The sequence below is a fragment of the Mytilus edulis genome, chromosome 5, assembly GCF_963676685.1.
Source record: "Mytilus edulis chromosome 5, xbMytEdul2.2, whole genome shotgun sequence".
Lineage (NCBI taxonomy): Eukaryota > Metazoa > Mollusca > Bivalvia > Mytilida > Mytilidae > Mytilus > Mytilus edulis.
This window is the reverse complement of record NC_092348.1, coordinates 73999338-74015882: the sequence shown is the minus strand read 5'-3', so window position 1 is coordinate 74015882 and position 16545 is coordinate 73999338. Positions and strand designations below refer to the sequence as shown.

The 16545-nt window shown below is 31.2% G+C and overlaps 1 protein-coding gene across 1 annotated transcript; it reads left to right on the top strand.

Annotated features, from left to right (window-relative positions):
* Positions 1–204: 204 nt before the first annotated feature.
* LOC139524450 (T-box transcription factor TBX20-like) lies at positions 205–7181 on the top strand. Its single transcript, XM_071319234.1, has 7 exons — positions 205–583; positions 1148–1328; positions 4275–4548; positions 4713–4874; positions 5575–5651; positions 6007–6113; positions 6382–7181. The coding sequence occupies exons 1-7, from the start codon at positions 373–375 to the stop codon at positions 6636–6638; spliced, it is 1269 nt and encodes a 422-aa protein (XP_071175335.1). The 5' UTR covers positions 205–372; the 3' UTR covers positions 6639–7181.
* Positions 7182–16545: the final 9364 nt, after the last annotated feature.

The following is a 16545-nucleotide window of genomic DNA, read 5'->3' as shown; positions in this document are numbered from 1 at the left end:
AACGAATTTTAGTTCGTGTGTGACATTTCTTATTCATGAAATGTGCCTAAATTTGTTCGTAAGAAACAGAACCAATTAAATTAGCAAGTTATACACGTGGCTATTGATTTCATCTCCGCCTTAAGGTGGAACAATCTCAACGATTCTATTCAACATCGAAAGCGACCAATCAAATTGCGTCTAACAACTACTACTCTATTCCTTCTATGAATTTTGGATAAATTAAGTTTGATGGTTTCATTTTAGCATAATTTGTTGACATTGTTGAAGTTGAAACATTAAACTGGATAAACAAATTTACAGAATTGTGTATTTGAACATTCACGGCTTATTAAGCAAGTTTGTTGTTAGTTTATAAAAAAAATAATAGAAATGGATTTATCGCCAAGAATTCGAGATGAGACCCAAACTGACATTTGCAGAACAGAGCTTCAGAAACAATATTTGTCTCCAAAAGCAAATGCATTCTCTATAGATTCCATTCTTGGTCAAAGAAGTGTTAAAAACAGTGAAATTGTTGAAGTACATACAACTAGAGATCATGAGCTTCCCGCCACACCGCCTCTTGCAGATAGTCCACCAAGTAAGTTAATATTTTCCTTTATATTTTCTTGCACTTATATATTTTAGTCCTTTTGTCTTTAACTAATTGTTTGATTTTTAGAAGTATTTGTACACTGTATTTACTTTAATGTGAATCTTACAAGCTTTCTTTCGTTTATGTTGAGAATGTATTTTGTATGATTTTGAGATTAAGCACCGTTGAAGATTTGTATATTATCCAGAATATGTATGCTTTATTTATTTATGTATTTCTTAATTTTATATCGTCATTTTCTTTACATATTTAATAAAAATGTATGACTATAGAATTATTCTAATGTTCATCCAAGTCCACTGATAATATAATGCCAATTGAATAAAAACCAAATTAATTGCCCGTCAAAATTCTTTTGAATCGTTGTAATAATTTTCAGCAAAAGTGTTTTACAAATAAATTAATTAATTTTTGAATTACAAAATAGAAATGAATAAAGTCCGTATGTACATCTAAAAAGAAGTTTTATAATTTTTGACAATAATATCAGAAATTTACGAAGAAAAGAAAAGAACAAAATAATAGAACTATTTAATATTTGTTTTTCAGAGAGTATAATATCAGACGATTCTAGTTCAGACTATAAAGCACGCGCAAGTACCACTCCACCGTTGTCACCAGAACCCTACACCGGTAGTCTGCCAAATGTAAAATGTCGTCTGGAAACCAAAGATCTCTGGGATAAATTCAACGACATTGGAACAGAAATGATCATCACCAAAACTGGAAGGTAAAATTTTATTTATAAAATTATAACCACGAAAGTGTAACTCTTTTACAATAATTTTGTAAAAAAAAAATGGAAGATGATGGGTAAAAGAATTTAAAGACCTCAAACGTAGAAAAAAATAAAGAGTGAAACAAGAAAACTCTTTGGTAACACTGAATAAATTTTCCTTGGAAATTTGTCCCTTTTGAATTAATAATGAAAGTGTTAATTATAAGATTGCCTTGATATTTTCTGAATTTAGATGATGCTTAACATTGCAAGTTAAAGAAATACAAAATATAAAAATTATATATATCATAATACATAATAAACTTTAAAATAATGTATTTCAGTTTCGTTAAAATTTTAGTTTAACCTTTAACAAATAAAATATAATTAAGTAATTTTTTGAAGAAAAAATTGTATCAAAAATTAAAAAGAAATTTGGTAACCAAAATAAAACGCACAAGATAATCTATATTTCGTATGGCAAAAATAAAAACTTGGCAAATACTTATTAAAATATTGAGGATAAAATCAACATATTCCATTCTTCTAAAAAGCACCACACCAGGTTCAATAAATTTATATCTTTTCTGTTCACAATTGAACATTTTAAACAATTCATTGCTGACTACAGCTATCAACGCTAATAGATCATTAATTAAGACCTACTAAGTTTATATCATTTTATTTCACCACATGATTGTTAAGCTATCATCTCTAAAATTTGACCCTCTTTAAGAAACAATGATTTTGTCGGAAAAATCTTCACAATTACTTAATTCTTTTATTTCATGCCAAACTTCACAATAAATTTTACAATAGGGTGTTGATGATTTTTACGTATTTAACGATTGGCAAGATTTCGCACTTCTGATATCGGTACATTTTTTATTCTTCAAAGATTTTATCTTTCTTATTATTTATTTCAACATATTTGTTTCGACGTTCGAAGACGTTAAATTAGTATTTAAAAGTGACGAAACATTTATTTTTTAATAAAAAAATATTGGTTTTTGTAAAGCTGGTTTTTTTTTGACAGAAATTATATTTTTATATAAACAAGCTAAATAACGGAATTCGGAGATCAATTAATTGCGGATATTATCTTTTTAATGTGTCACTTCAACACTTGTTCAGGCTAGATGATTTTCTGTAGAATTTCTGATTAAACTGATGAATATCAACCACTAGAACAAAACCTTAAAAAGATTAGAACCCGTTAACACTTTGAATTAAAATTAGTCATCACCGTTCAAACCAATACCTATTCAATTAGCTCTACCTTTAGAAGTTTAGGTATTTCTGAAAGGTATGCCAACTTTGATGTTGCTAAATCTGTTTGAGATGGAACCGTCTTGACCGTGAGAAACATCTACTATTAATGATTTATGTCAAATTATTAGCCATTTCCTTATTTAATCCTTAACATGATAAAAATTACATTTATGGTCTACCAGACGCCTTGTTTACTTTCCGATTTCTTAATAGCCCGCAACTTACATTGAAACTTGATTAAAGAAGAGAATTAAACGATGATTAAATGTGTTAATGGGCTGAGAGGTTCCCTCCCCTTACCTTTCGTCCGATAGACTTCAGCTTCATCACTTGGTGCCTACTCATTTCCCTGAGGGATAATCTATTGTATGGGGATCAAGTTAATGGGCAACAAAACTTAACGGGTACATATTTTCTCAATGAGTAGAGAGACAACGATTTGTATATTCATTATTCACAAAAAGGCTTAACAGCAATTGACATGAAATTAACATAGAATAAAATTTTGACCAAATAGGTTAAATTATGCAATTGTCAATATGACTCAGGAAAGTAACTTTTATATTGTTCGTGTTGGTATTTTTCAAGGGAGTTTTATTCTATGTGCATTCAGAATTTCTCCACAGCTATAAACAATTCCAAAATTTATTCAACGATATTTTGTGTGTTTATGCCCACATTTTTTTGTACTTTAAATGTTAACACTGGACATGGGTTTAAAAATGATACATTTTTATTCAACATGACAGAGCAAATTAGTCACAAAGTAATGTACTTAGAAAATTACAGTATTGAAATACTTATGACAAATTAGTCAAATAATAAATTAATCAAAAATTAAAGTACTTATCACTATATTAGAAAGAATAGATTAAAATAAGTGATATAATTTCAACTAAATTGGTGTATATTTGACTATCCCTACCACCTGTCCAAAATGAGGAAAAGTTAAACTTATTATCTTAAAGTTCAATATTTCACCACTGAATGAAAAATGGTAAACTGACCCTATTCTGTGACATTCGATACGGTTTTACGAAACAAAAACTATTACTTGTGGTATAAACTTAAAATTTATATTGTAAGTGTAGCGTGTAATCTGTTTCTATATCTAAAAACACTGAAACGTGAAACAAGGTTAATCTGAGTCCCTTTACTACTGAAAACGACGGCAAATAACTAAAACCCATAATTTACGAATTACCACAAAATAGAAACGAGGTGAAGCACGCAAAACAGCAATAAGATATATGTTACTGTTCTATTGATAAGGTTGAAAGCAACAGAGCCGTTGTTGACTCTTGCCCACATAAGGTCATATTTTATTATTCCAAGCGTGATGAAAAATCATTAGAACTGGAAAAGGCACGGAATAAGTGACACTTTGGTGTTTATGATTATAATCTAATATGGTTCTAATAGAGGATTTTAATTTTTACATGCTCATTAATGTCTCTCAACAAATAAACACCAGTTCGCCGCAACACGCCTGCAAATGTCAGGGAATTTTAACTGAAATTCCAGAACAAAATAAACATATTGATACCAGATTCTTGCTTATTTCTAGATTTTAATTTTCAATGTGATGAACAGTTTGTTTCTGAATTTAATTCACCATTGTTCTGATTTATTATTGCAATTGATTTTGATTAAACCATATAAATTATACGTTGCTTTTTATTTTAGACGTATGTTTCCAACAGTAAGAGCATCATTCTCTGGTTTAGAAGCAGATGCAAGCTACGTCATATTGTTAGATATAGTACCAATAGATAACAAAAGGTACAGATATGCTTACCACAGATCATCTTGGTTAGTGGCGGGAAAAGCTGACCCACCATTACCAACAAGGCTTTGTTCCCATCCAGATGGACCCTTTTCAGGTCAACAGTTGCAGAAACAAACAATATCTTTTGAGAAACTAAAGCTCACAAACAATTTGATGGATAAAAATGGACAGGTAATTACGTGGGTTTTTTTTTATTTACTTAGAGTGATAATGTAATATAATTATACGAGAGCAAGCTTGTTGACTTGTATCTGGGAGTAATATAAAGTTTCAAATAAAATTGCAATACTTTTTGTTTAACAATATCCATAAAATTCTAACTTTCTGTTTTTCAGATCATCTTGAATTCAATGCACAAATACCAACCTCGCCTTCATATAGTAAAACGTGAACCAGACGACAAAAGTTCTGTAAATGACCTTGAAAATGAAGAGTATAGGACGTTTGTTTTTCCTGAAACTGTGTTCATTGGAGTGACAGCCTATCAAAATCAACTTGTAAGTAGAAAATACTTTAGCACTATTTTTCATATGCAGATTGTGACAATTCGTAAACATGTCATGCTTACAAAATGATCTTGCACTTTCACATGAAAGTTATCTTATTTCTTAATTAATTCGTTTTCCATTGTAAAGAGTTTTGAAAACAGTTTATTGAACATTGTGATTTTGTTGTTCTTTATCTCTTCCGCTGCCTGGGTCTTAATTTTGGTGATATACAGTATCTGTTTACTGCCAAGTAAATCAACCACAATGGTACAGAGGTGAATTTCTGACAGTAAATAATACCAATAAAATCACTTAATCACGCAATTACAACAAAAAACACGTGAGAGTTAAAGAAATGACGAGACATCCGAAACCTGACGTCATCTTATGTTTCATACGTCTGCTAACTGCCAAACTATAGGAAGTAAATATATCCCTTCATTTTGTTAAAACGTTTTTGTTGCTTTGATTCGGTGATAAGAATCTTATTATAACTTAATCACTGTAAGCCTGAAAGACGATAGTGGCCTGTTTTTTTCAGGGTCAGTAAAACATATTCGACACCCAGTCTAGTAGTAATTTGTTGCGGCTCTGTGATAACCACGTACGCCATATTGATGTCAAAATTTTGTGTGGTCGAAATCATTTTCTATCCTTTTTGCAAACGATAGCACAACAAAGTTACTCACGATTAATTTCTTTCTTTCAGATAACTAAGCTTAAGATTGAGAGTAATCCATTTGCCAAAGGATTTAGAGATTCAAGTCGACTCAGCGATATTGAAAGGTAAATAACACAAAACAAAAGAATACATTAATTTTCTAGTATGATAATCCGGGAAACGCACAAAATTAGTTGGTAAAAAATAATATGTTTGCCGTTAGTCAATGTTAATAAGGAATAACCAACTATATGTTTTAACAACTATCTTTATTTATTTCTTCATAGTTCAAGTATATTTTTGGCCTAGTTTTGTGTTTTGTTGCTGTGCTCTGTTTTTTTTAAGTTATATTGTAAATACATTGATACATATGGTATGCGTCAATGAGACGCGTACAGCAACCCAACAACTCATTACTATGATCACTATGTCGTATTTTGTTGTGAATATAGTCTCTAATATATAATATTATTTTTTCAGGGAAACAATGGAAAATTTGTTGAACAAGCATGGGTTTCCGAGAGTACCTTTTCCTTTTCCAATTGACGAAGACAGTTTGAAATATAGAGACACATTTTTATCAAGAGGTAAGTTATCTAAATCTTTCTAACTTCAAATGGACATACGATGTTGTTAATTTATATGCGTTCAATATATTTATTTCAGTCCAATAAACCACTGGACGTTAAGCAGTCAGCAATCAATCAATCAATCAAACAATCTAATAAAACTTGAATTATAAATAAAGCCTGTTTTGTTGAATATTGTAATGATATGCAAACAATTCATTACTCAAAAATACCTCCATAGAAACTTTAATGCATATAGTGACTCATGAATCTCTTTCTGTTTCAGATGGTATGTTCCCATTTGGAATGATGCCAACATCAAATGCCATGCTACCAGGTTTACCTCTCCATACATTGGACTCTCGAATGATACCCAGTTATAACAGTGTCTTAATAAATGGCCAACAAATGACCAGTGAACATGAAGCAATACTAAGAAGCAATATAATCAGAAACTCTTTACAGTCGTCACCGCCATCTAGTCTCCATTCAAGTCACATGTACCGCTACCATCCTTATCTATCTAAATCGGGACATGTTTGAGACTTCCAACATCTTAACATTTAGGTCTCCACATACGACAACCGTATACATAGATCGGTCACGGTCCAAGACTATCGTTATTTCATTCTTGGGTGCTGGTTTCATCTGGGATTGAACAAGTGACAATAAGTCGAAACAAACAGTTCGAGCAACCATGTTAGATTATCCTATATATGGCATGGTCAAAGCATTGGTTAGAGGAAAATACACCTAAATTCCAAAGTTGTCTTATTGACGGTAGATAAACTTTCTTAAAACTGATCTATTCGACTCACTGATACAAGGCAGCGTTCGATTTTGACATTATGTATTTGATATGTTAGTAAAGACTTGTAGGCAAGCTTTCAGTGACTACACGAGTCCTGAAATGCTGCATATTATCCCATAGATTAATGGTATAATACACTTTAACTTATATTTGTGATGAAAAACAATTGTTTTCAAATGGTGCTTTTGAAATATATATGTGTAATTAATTTAATGTGTTTGAAGTTCAGTACTGTTGATAATAAATAGCAATAAATGTGATATATGAAAATGTGACATGTGGTTGTTTTATACTTTATTCCTAAAAGATTTTTTTTCTATAGAACAAGCATTGTCATTGTGCGCCAATATCAATCTTTATTCTTCCCCATTAAATGTGCTTAATTATTCTTCTTGAAACGGCATTGAAAGAACCAATTTGAAAGCAAACGCAAAATATTTTCACAAATCTTGCCTCGTGTTGATAACAGTCTTTATAACACTGGACTACCGAGCTGAAGATTGTATATTTACAGAGCTGACATTATAGGCGAGACAAACTTTGTAATGATTGTGAGAATGATTTCAACTATTATATGAGCAGATAGAATAAACCTGTTACCTGCAGGAGAGTCTAAAAAATATGAGTGAATATGTAAAAGACATCTCAATTAGAAAATAGTCAGGCTGGTGCAAGAAAAAGAAAAAAGTCTTAAATTGTAGAAATTGACAACACGAAAAAGGCCAGTTTAGTAAAATAGACTTATCAACTTTCAAAATACGAGTGGTCTCACTGATAAGTTGGTATGATGCTTCGTAAAAAGGATAATCTTAATATGTTGTACAAACTACCATCCCTTGTTAAAAAATAAACAGCCATGAGTAAAATCGTGTTTGAATAATAAAAATATCTAATGCACAGTATATAATAAACAAATGCAAGAATTTTAAACTTCTAGATTTGAATGAATTGATAACATACAGACGAATACAAATGGTTTAGATAATAATGAATCATACAAAGCATATAATTATACATTTTTAAAACGCCGCATTCAAAATATCTCAACCGCTTAAACTGTGTATCTCTTTTGCATTATACACATCATAACCTATTTCACCCTCTTTACACAGTTATCGGTCCTGTATTGATTGATTGAGATATCCATTGAACCGTGTAAAAGTCTATTCGTTGACTTAAGATTGATAACTACGAATTTATAATTTGAACCAAAGATTGTTGTTAAAGTTGAGTTTATATTACAAATATATACCATGTTTTAGCAGTCCGATATCAAAACGACCAACAATGCTTTGTTATAAAATAAGGAGATAATAAGTAATGGCGTAAAATATAAAAAAAAATCATAGTCCCTACAAACAACATGAGCCAAAAATGCACAATCGTCGATCACATATTTCATAAAAATCTAAATAAATCCTGAGGATGTTTTTTGTGCTGTGGAAGGGAATGCAGATTCTTATTGCACATTTAGTGTTGCTCTTGATGAATCAACAAACCGACGACGAGAGTGTCTCGAATGCATGGTAACAGTGATAATTTTCATTCATTTTAGGCTTATTTTCGTAAATAAAACGTCGGTTCAGTGATGTTCTAGGTAAAACGAACGTCACGTATCAAGTCGGGAGCCTAGTATAATTCAATAGTTGTCGTTTTTACTGTATATAATACATATTTGTATCCCGTTTATTCCTCAGTTTGTACATTAATCATACAGACCGTTAGTTTTCTCGTTTAAATTGTTTTGCATTTGTCATATGGGACCGTTTATAACTCATTATGCTCATTGTTGAAGGCTATGATGTTAACTAGTGTTACTAGCTTGTCATCCATTCGGCCACTGCTGGATGGTTGTCTCATCTGCAAGCATACCATGTCTTCTTTTTTTTTCATATTGCAAATACGAAACTAAGCAAACTTTCATAAACAGAAACAACTAAGAATGACAGAAAGTAAACTAATCAAGATGGAAGATACACATGAAATAAATTTTGCAACAAAAAAAAACAGCATTCCAGAAAGCCCAAACCCCCTCTTCTTATTTGAACAAAAAGACATTACGAACTTGCAAAAATTTCAAAAGAATTTGCTGATTAATTCATAAACAATAAATGACCATGCCAAACTTAACTTTCTTAAAAAGTTCTATGTGCCATTCTTGTCTCAATAAGAACCCAAAAAGAAAACTGTCTGGTTATCATTTCAGTTTATGCAACTACAATTTTTCCTATCAGAATTCGACAAGCATCATTGCTGTCTATTGGCCATTTGCGGTCTTAAATTCGTTAGATTTATTTGTCTTTCATTTTTTAATTCAAAGGTCTCAAAAACTTGCCTTATCATACCTTCACCATTCCATACGGCTTTTGTTCTTCTCCCTTATCATACCTTCACCATTCCATACGGCTATTGTTCTTCTCCCTTATCATACCTTCACCATTCCATACGGCTATTGTTCTTCTCCCTTACCATACCTTCATGCACCATTCCATACGGCTATTGTTCTTCTCCCTTATACATTCACCATTCCATACGGCTTTTGTTCTTCTCCCTTATCATACCTTCACCATTCCATACGGCTTTTGTTCTTCTCCCTTATCATACCTTCACCATTCCATACGGCTATTGTTCTTCTCCCTTATCATACCTTCACCATTCCATACGGCTTTTTTTCGTCTCCCTTATCATACCTTCACCATTCCATACGGCTATTGTTCTTCTCCCTTATCATACCTTCACCATTCCATACGGCTATCGTTCTTCTCCGTTTGACCATATGAAATACTAGTACAAATTTATATATAATATTCATAAATACCAACTTTCAAATTACAATTAAAACAAATCAATCAATCGTCATTACAAGTCAACACTGACTTTAATAATGTTGAAAATTACCTCCAATATAAAAGACTCTTAGTTATGTCAGAATGTTGTACCTGGTACTTTATAAGTTAATCTAATCTAATTTCTGAATAATACAGATGTTTTAGTGATGACATGACCTTGTGCCTTTCATAAGATCTTCGGTCAATCAGTGTTTGGCAGCTCACGATGTAGGTGTCAAATTGAAATCTACACGCAACTTTAATATATAACGCATATTTTGTTTGTAGAAAGTTGTGTCGAAAAGAAATCTATTTTTTAATTTAAATTTTATGAACTCGTGCATTTCAAATACAACACAATTTGCTTTGAAATGTTACTATAATTTTAATAATATGAGGTAGCAAATAAACAATTCGACATGTTATGCGAATATGGAAGATGTATATAATTTAAGATATTTGTAATATCATTGAGACTTGTTTTAATTAGAGTAAGTGTTGAACTGCTAACTATTCCATAGCACTTCTGTTATTTTTGACGTCCGTCCGTGGTGTCCCGTCTTTAGTTTTATATGTGTTGCGTTTTGTTAGTTGTTGGAACTCAATTTCAAATGTTTTTCATATTGGTGTTGTATGCATGTTTGTTCGCGACGTTTGGGTTTGGTTGTCCTTGTAGTGCCTTTTCAGTCTATATGTTTTAAATGTTTGTATTGCTCAGACAGTTTGTAAATCAAATGAACGTAGACTCATATTTGAATTTTTGCTTTTTGTCAGGAGGCAGTAACATAAATCGCCTTGGTGGTGGTTTGGTAAATTGTTGAGTCGCCAGCAAGAACCTTTCAGAAAACGGACATTAAAACATATGCTAAAATATCAAAATGGTACTAAAATCCAAAGATCTGGAGGAATCTGGAATGAGGACAGACTCTGAGATACACCGACATTCGGCAGAAAATCTATCAACTTTAGTCAATTAAGATCGGAGTTGTTTATTTTTACATAAACAAAAAAATATTTTACCTTTTAAAAGAGAACTTGATGTATACATTATGGTTTCTGTTGTACTTTTAGATCTTAAACAGTATATTCCTATATTATTATGTGTTTGCATGGACCTGGTTTTGAAGGAAATGTACAACCATGATTTCAGCAGGAGATAGATATATTGCTTGCTATACAAAAAGACTATATTCCGTGTTACGGAAATGTGTTTTACAGATACCACAGTTCTGTGGTTATTTAAATGCGTAATGAAAGAAACCATAAATCTAACTTATCTCAGGTGTCAAAACATAGATATTTTACAGGTATTTAAGAAAGTGTCAACACTACGGGTCATATAGGTTTTACTTTAATAATTTTCTTGTTGATAAAATCTTAACAAATTCTTTCTTCTTTGTACATAATGTGATACACATCGAAGTCACGGAAGTCAAGATACAGGTGCTAATCTCCAAAACTAATCAGGTGACCGGAAGTGCAATCTCTCTCTTGAAACAAAAAATACCTTTACCCTTTTTAAATGTTAAAACAATGTAGGCTTTCGTAATATTTTGTTTTTGTTTACATACATAAATTGCAAAACATAGCTGATGATATAAGATAATCCCAGCCTTACAAGACCGTATTCACGTGACCGCGTTCCGTTGCAACACTTACAAACAGACATATTGAAAACAACACTATCTCCGTTTAATAAAGAAAAGTGCATATTGTACAAAACATACATGAAGAACAAACAGTTTGCATAAACGCCTTTTAAACAGCGATTCGATCAGAAAAAAGAATATTAATCGAATTTTGAGTATGATTTATTTTATAGTCTGTATATTCATTTCTTTGTATATTAAAGGGAGAGAAAACACCTCAAACTAGTCTGATGCAAAAGACTTCTGCATTTTTTTCGATTAATTAGCCGTAATAGTTGTCAAATGGTTAAATTTCTCTTATTTCATTAGTAACTAGATTGTTATAAATTCATTATGACCAATCACAGTCTAGTTGTGCTGACAAATGCAGAGAGAAAATTTCCTTTGTAAAATTATTTTTCTCTTTTTCCAACTATATCGGGTGAAACATTATAGTGATCTTATTAGATTTTCAAATAACGCAAATAACGTCACATCACCATAGTTCATCCATGCGCTTAATTGTTCCAAATTAGTCTAATGAAACTTTATACTTGCTAAGTGACTCGCGTGGGACACCATAAATGTGAGGAATAAAATCGTATTTCAGTTAATAATGTAAATGAGAAAATTATGTAATTAAATAATAACTGTTTGTTTAATACATGACGGATAGCTATCTAGTCCGTCAAACGTTAGCACCTGGCCCCTGCGTCTTGGCACCAATAGCGATAATCTAATCACCTTCCAAACCTCCATTACCAAATTTGTTATCAGTACTGTTCGGAGTCTTTCGGGAAGATCTGGTACGCAAAATCAAACAGCTGAAGTAATCAATGCTAATTATATTCTCCCAAATGTCCAATTTCTACGTATCGTCAATACTTTTCTTTACACGTCGTCAATTTGAACATGTTATTCTGGCCACTAATTAAATTTTCTCCTCTTCTTCAACCAGAATTATTGTTGAATGCTCTGTTGATAAATTATCTGCGTTACATCTCAAAGTCACAGAATGCCTAAAATCGATGTATCTTACTTTTAATCAACTATTTGCCATATCGCTCTTTATAAATGTATTACCCAACATCTCTCGTTATTACATTTATTCAAGGGACAATATATCTACAACAAGTTTAATTCAATTCTGCTCAATTTTGAAGCAATTAACAAAATGAATTGCGTAATTATTCCACAAATTGTAAAACATTTAATGTTTTATTGTTGTGCATGTTATGAAATTGGATAAAATTATACTATTCGTAATCTTTAGTTATAAATCATAAACAGCATATCTAAGACATTCAAATATTACATCTGTTTGCTTTCCTACCACGCCTGCTTTACTGCGCAACGTTGTGCCACTTTTGTCAGTAGATATGTTAAACTCTCTGCTCATTCTTCTTCCTGAATACAAAGTTTTATACGAAATATTTGTTTTTAATTTTTTTCAAATATATATTGACAGTATCGTTAACATGTTTAATAAATTAAAAAAAAAAAACCAGTTAATAGTGTTTTTACAAATTTTACGAAATACTAGTAGTTACTGTTTCTCTTTTTTTGAAATTATCACATTGAATTATTATGATTTGAAAAAATACAAAGTTGTCTAAGTGGTTTTTCAACTTTGTCATGTTTTAACAGATGACATCTCATTTGACATGTTTTGTGTGATTTTGACTACTTTCCTTTCATAAAATGTCACCGTTATGAAAATATAAACTTTTTCTAGTCGAACACGTTTTAAAAATAAATTATTTTGTGTATCAATTGAATGTCTTGAAGCAAAACAATTTGACATGTAATGTATAACTTGAGGCCTGTTTTTACTTTATTCAGTTGAAATCTATCGCAAATTCAAACTTTAAATTCAATATCTTTTTTCAAGATGATCTTTACACATATTTATTATATAATTATCTAGTGGGTAGTGGATAGACTGTTGGAGATATTTGCCTCGTTTTCAATCATATTGCATCTCTTTGTTTTGATTTTAAAACATCACAAACAGCTATTTTTGATGATATTAAAGTTATATGTTATTGTTTTAATATTAAGTTTGAACTAGTATCTTAAGTTATTTAAAAGATTGATGTTCTTCCTAACCCATATGATTATCGACCAGGCCTAACCCACTAATTATATTAATGCTAGAAATCTATTATATACAATGTAAGAAGCAGTATGAATAATATAAAGTGTTATGAGCCACACGCTTACTGGAGAAAATGACAGCAACTAGACAATGCTTAATAGCTATAATTATGTTAAAAATTTGAGAAATTAAGATGTCATAGGAGGCCTTATGATGATAATTGCAAATGTCTTAAGCGGCCATTAAGAACTTAGATTATTTCCTGAATTGTCTCTGCCTGCGGTCAGTATGACGATAATTGTTTAATGATATACTTCCATATGTAACCTCGATAATAAATCAATCTATTTATTACTTTTGAGTGTGTTATCAGCAATTTTATCTTGTCCTTATTAGTGTAAACACACATTTTAATTATATCTTTCTTACAGAATTAATGGCTAATTTAGTAACTAGTAAAGCTAAATCGAATCATCATTTACAGCATATGAATATTAAATACGTCATGTAGTAAATGCTGAGTTAAAGGGTGAATGTCAGGTTTTGCTAGATGAAAACGTTGATTATGGTGATTTTACACATATTCAAATGCTGTTCTTAAAGTTATTTGAAAATTATAATAGGGCATCGGATATGCAGTTATAATTTCCCTTTCAAAATGTTAGTATTCCAAAATTGTTCTCAATTTAGGTAGAGCAGATGCATGTATAAAGGAAACGGAGCATGACGCTGTTCAAAACAAACACGGTTCTTGTTCTTGGTCGTCTATATGATTACATTTTGATGGTACACACTACACACTGCTACAGGACTCTTTGACTCTTTGGTCCTGTAGTGGTTGAACGCCCTAATAAAACTTTTAAAAAACCGGCTTTGTCTCCTTTTGAAGAAGTGATATGACTGTTTTTCCTGTTTGAATTGATTAACATTGTGCATTTTGTCATATCGGGACCCTTGCTCTGTTGTTTGTGCTTTAATTATGGTTGAAGTCCGTACGGTGACACTTGTGTGATTTGGTCACTTTGGTGAATAGTTGACTCATTGAAAATCATATCACAGCTAATATTTATATTTATGCAATATGATGAGAAATCTTGCAATTTGAACACAAGTTTTTGTTTATATAGATGAAGCTTGCGTGAGACGTACAAAATAAGCCTGTTATCTTTGATGAGTTTTTCTATACTACTGAAAGAAAAAGATTCATTTTTTAGTAAGTTTTTAATATAAAAGTAAGTTATAGAACACAATATACTTATATGTCACTAGGTATTGTAATTATTACTAAGTTTGGTTGACACATATGGATGAGCAAAAAGTTATTTACAACTGGTCGACATGCATATACTGCATTTGTTCCTTGACATTTCTTTGTTTTAAAGAACCTTCTCCTCCAGTACCCTGTACTACATATATGTAGGTGTGCGTTTGTGTGCCCGGCAATCACTGATTTTCAAGAGTATAGATTCTAAGAAATGACGTTGCTTATCATCTCAATTATGTATTATAATAGTGTTTTTTAATTGTCTTTCTTTATTTTTAACCATAACTGTTCAACTATAGTCAACATTTGGTAATATACTTTTGTTGTGACTCGGTATTTGTACATCCCACCATGTTGTTATTGTGCTATGGTCATGTTTTTTTTTATTCTTGTTTTTCATTTTGGCTTTGTACTTTGTTTATAGAGTTTTATATGCCATTTTGTTATTTTGTTGAAACATTTATTTGTTATTATAGTGATTATAACACACTGCTGACGACTGTACCCCAATTTTTGACACTTTACTTTTAATGTTTTGTTCGCACATTGTTGTCTATATAATGGAATTCTATGCGACTGTCATACAAGTGAGAGAATTAGCTAGCTATACAACCAGGTTTAATCCACAATCGTCTTCATAGATAAAATGTACCAAATAAGGAATATAACAGTTGTTATCCATTCGTTTGATGTATTTGAGCTTTTGATTTTGCCATTTCTTAAATGACTTTCCGTTTTGAATTATCCTTTGAAATCGGTGTATTTGCTATTTTATTTTTTGCTTCAACCACAAATATCAAAACTATCATTAAACACTGTATTATTTTAGATGTCAATTGACTACTACAAAATACATATGGCAGTGGGTATGAAATGAGCATTATTTTCACTCTCACGAGTGACGAGAAATTTTACAGTCCGTACGCCTGATTTCAATTGTTTCTGTTTCAATGTAAGTTGGGTTCCTTTTTAAAATGCATTGTTGTTTCCAATCCTAGTTGTTGATTGTAATTTTTTTAAGTGATAGGTAAACAAGGTCGAATAATTGTAGGTACAAATAAACAGATACCACTGCATCCGACATTTATGCATGCAGCTTACAACACCTTACAAAACATTTTGTATAGTATATGCCACCCACTAATTATCAGATTTTTATAATTATTGGATGTCAGTGCACCTTTAGATTTGTGAGCTGACATAACTGCGCCCTAATTTGATTTTCCACTTGCTTAACTTGTAAGTATAACAAGTTCTGCATGACTTTTATTCAAAATAAAAGAATATCAATCTGAAATTTAGAACCATTTTAATTATAATATCAAATTTTCACTGGTATTAAATGATGTTTTCAAACGATCACACGCTTGTGATTTACGACAGGAAAGTATCATGCATTGCGATTTTGTCGAAAGGTTTAACCATAGGGTACAGATAGATATTGGGTATCACAGGCTATTAATCTGCTTACCTGATCGTTAATCTGATTAACACAGGTGCGTTGATGGTCAGAGTACGACCCTGACTTGTATGTATCTTCAGTGAATTTATCATATTTTACGACAATAATTTAGACACTAGTACGACAATAGACCGATTGACAGCATATAATCATCGAAGTTATATATGTTGAATATTTAGTTTCGCATAAACAGGTTTATACAACTATCCATTTCTTTAGGGTTTACGGTACTAAATGTCCCGAGCTAATTCAATTTTAGGTCAAACATATAATTATTGATTGAAAGACTAAATACTTTGTACCTCGCTCCGCTATCTTGTATATAATTAAAGCGCAATTGTATTTCACACTTTTTCTAG

What these genes read in the sequence shown, in the direction of transcription:
- LOC139524450 (XM_071319234.1), top strand. Translation starts at nt 373, where the DNA reads ATGGATTTATCGCCAAGAATTCGAGATGAGACCCAAACTGACATTTGC. An exon ending in CAGCCTATCAAAATCAACTT is followed by an intron (nt 4,875 to 5,574) that starts GTAAGTAGAAAA and finishes TCTTTCTTTCAG; the next exon opens with ATAACTAAGCTTAAGATTGA. An exon ending in AGACACATTTTTATCAAGAG is followed by an intron (nt 6,114 to 6,381) that starts GTAAGTTATCTA and finishes TTTCTGTTTCAG; the next exon opens with ATGGTATGTTCCCATTTGGA.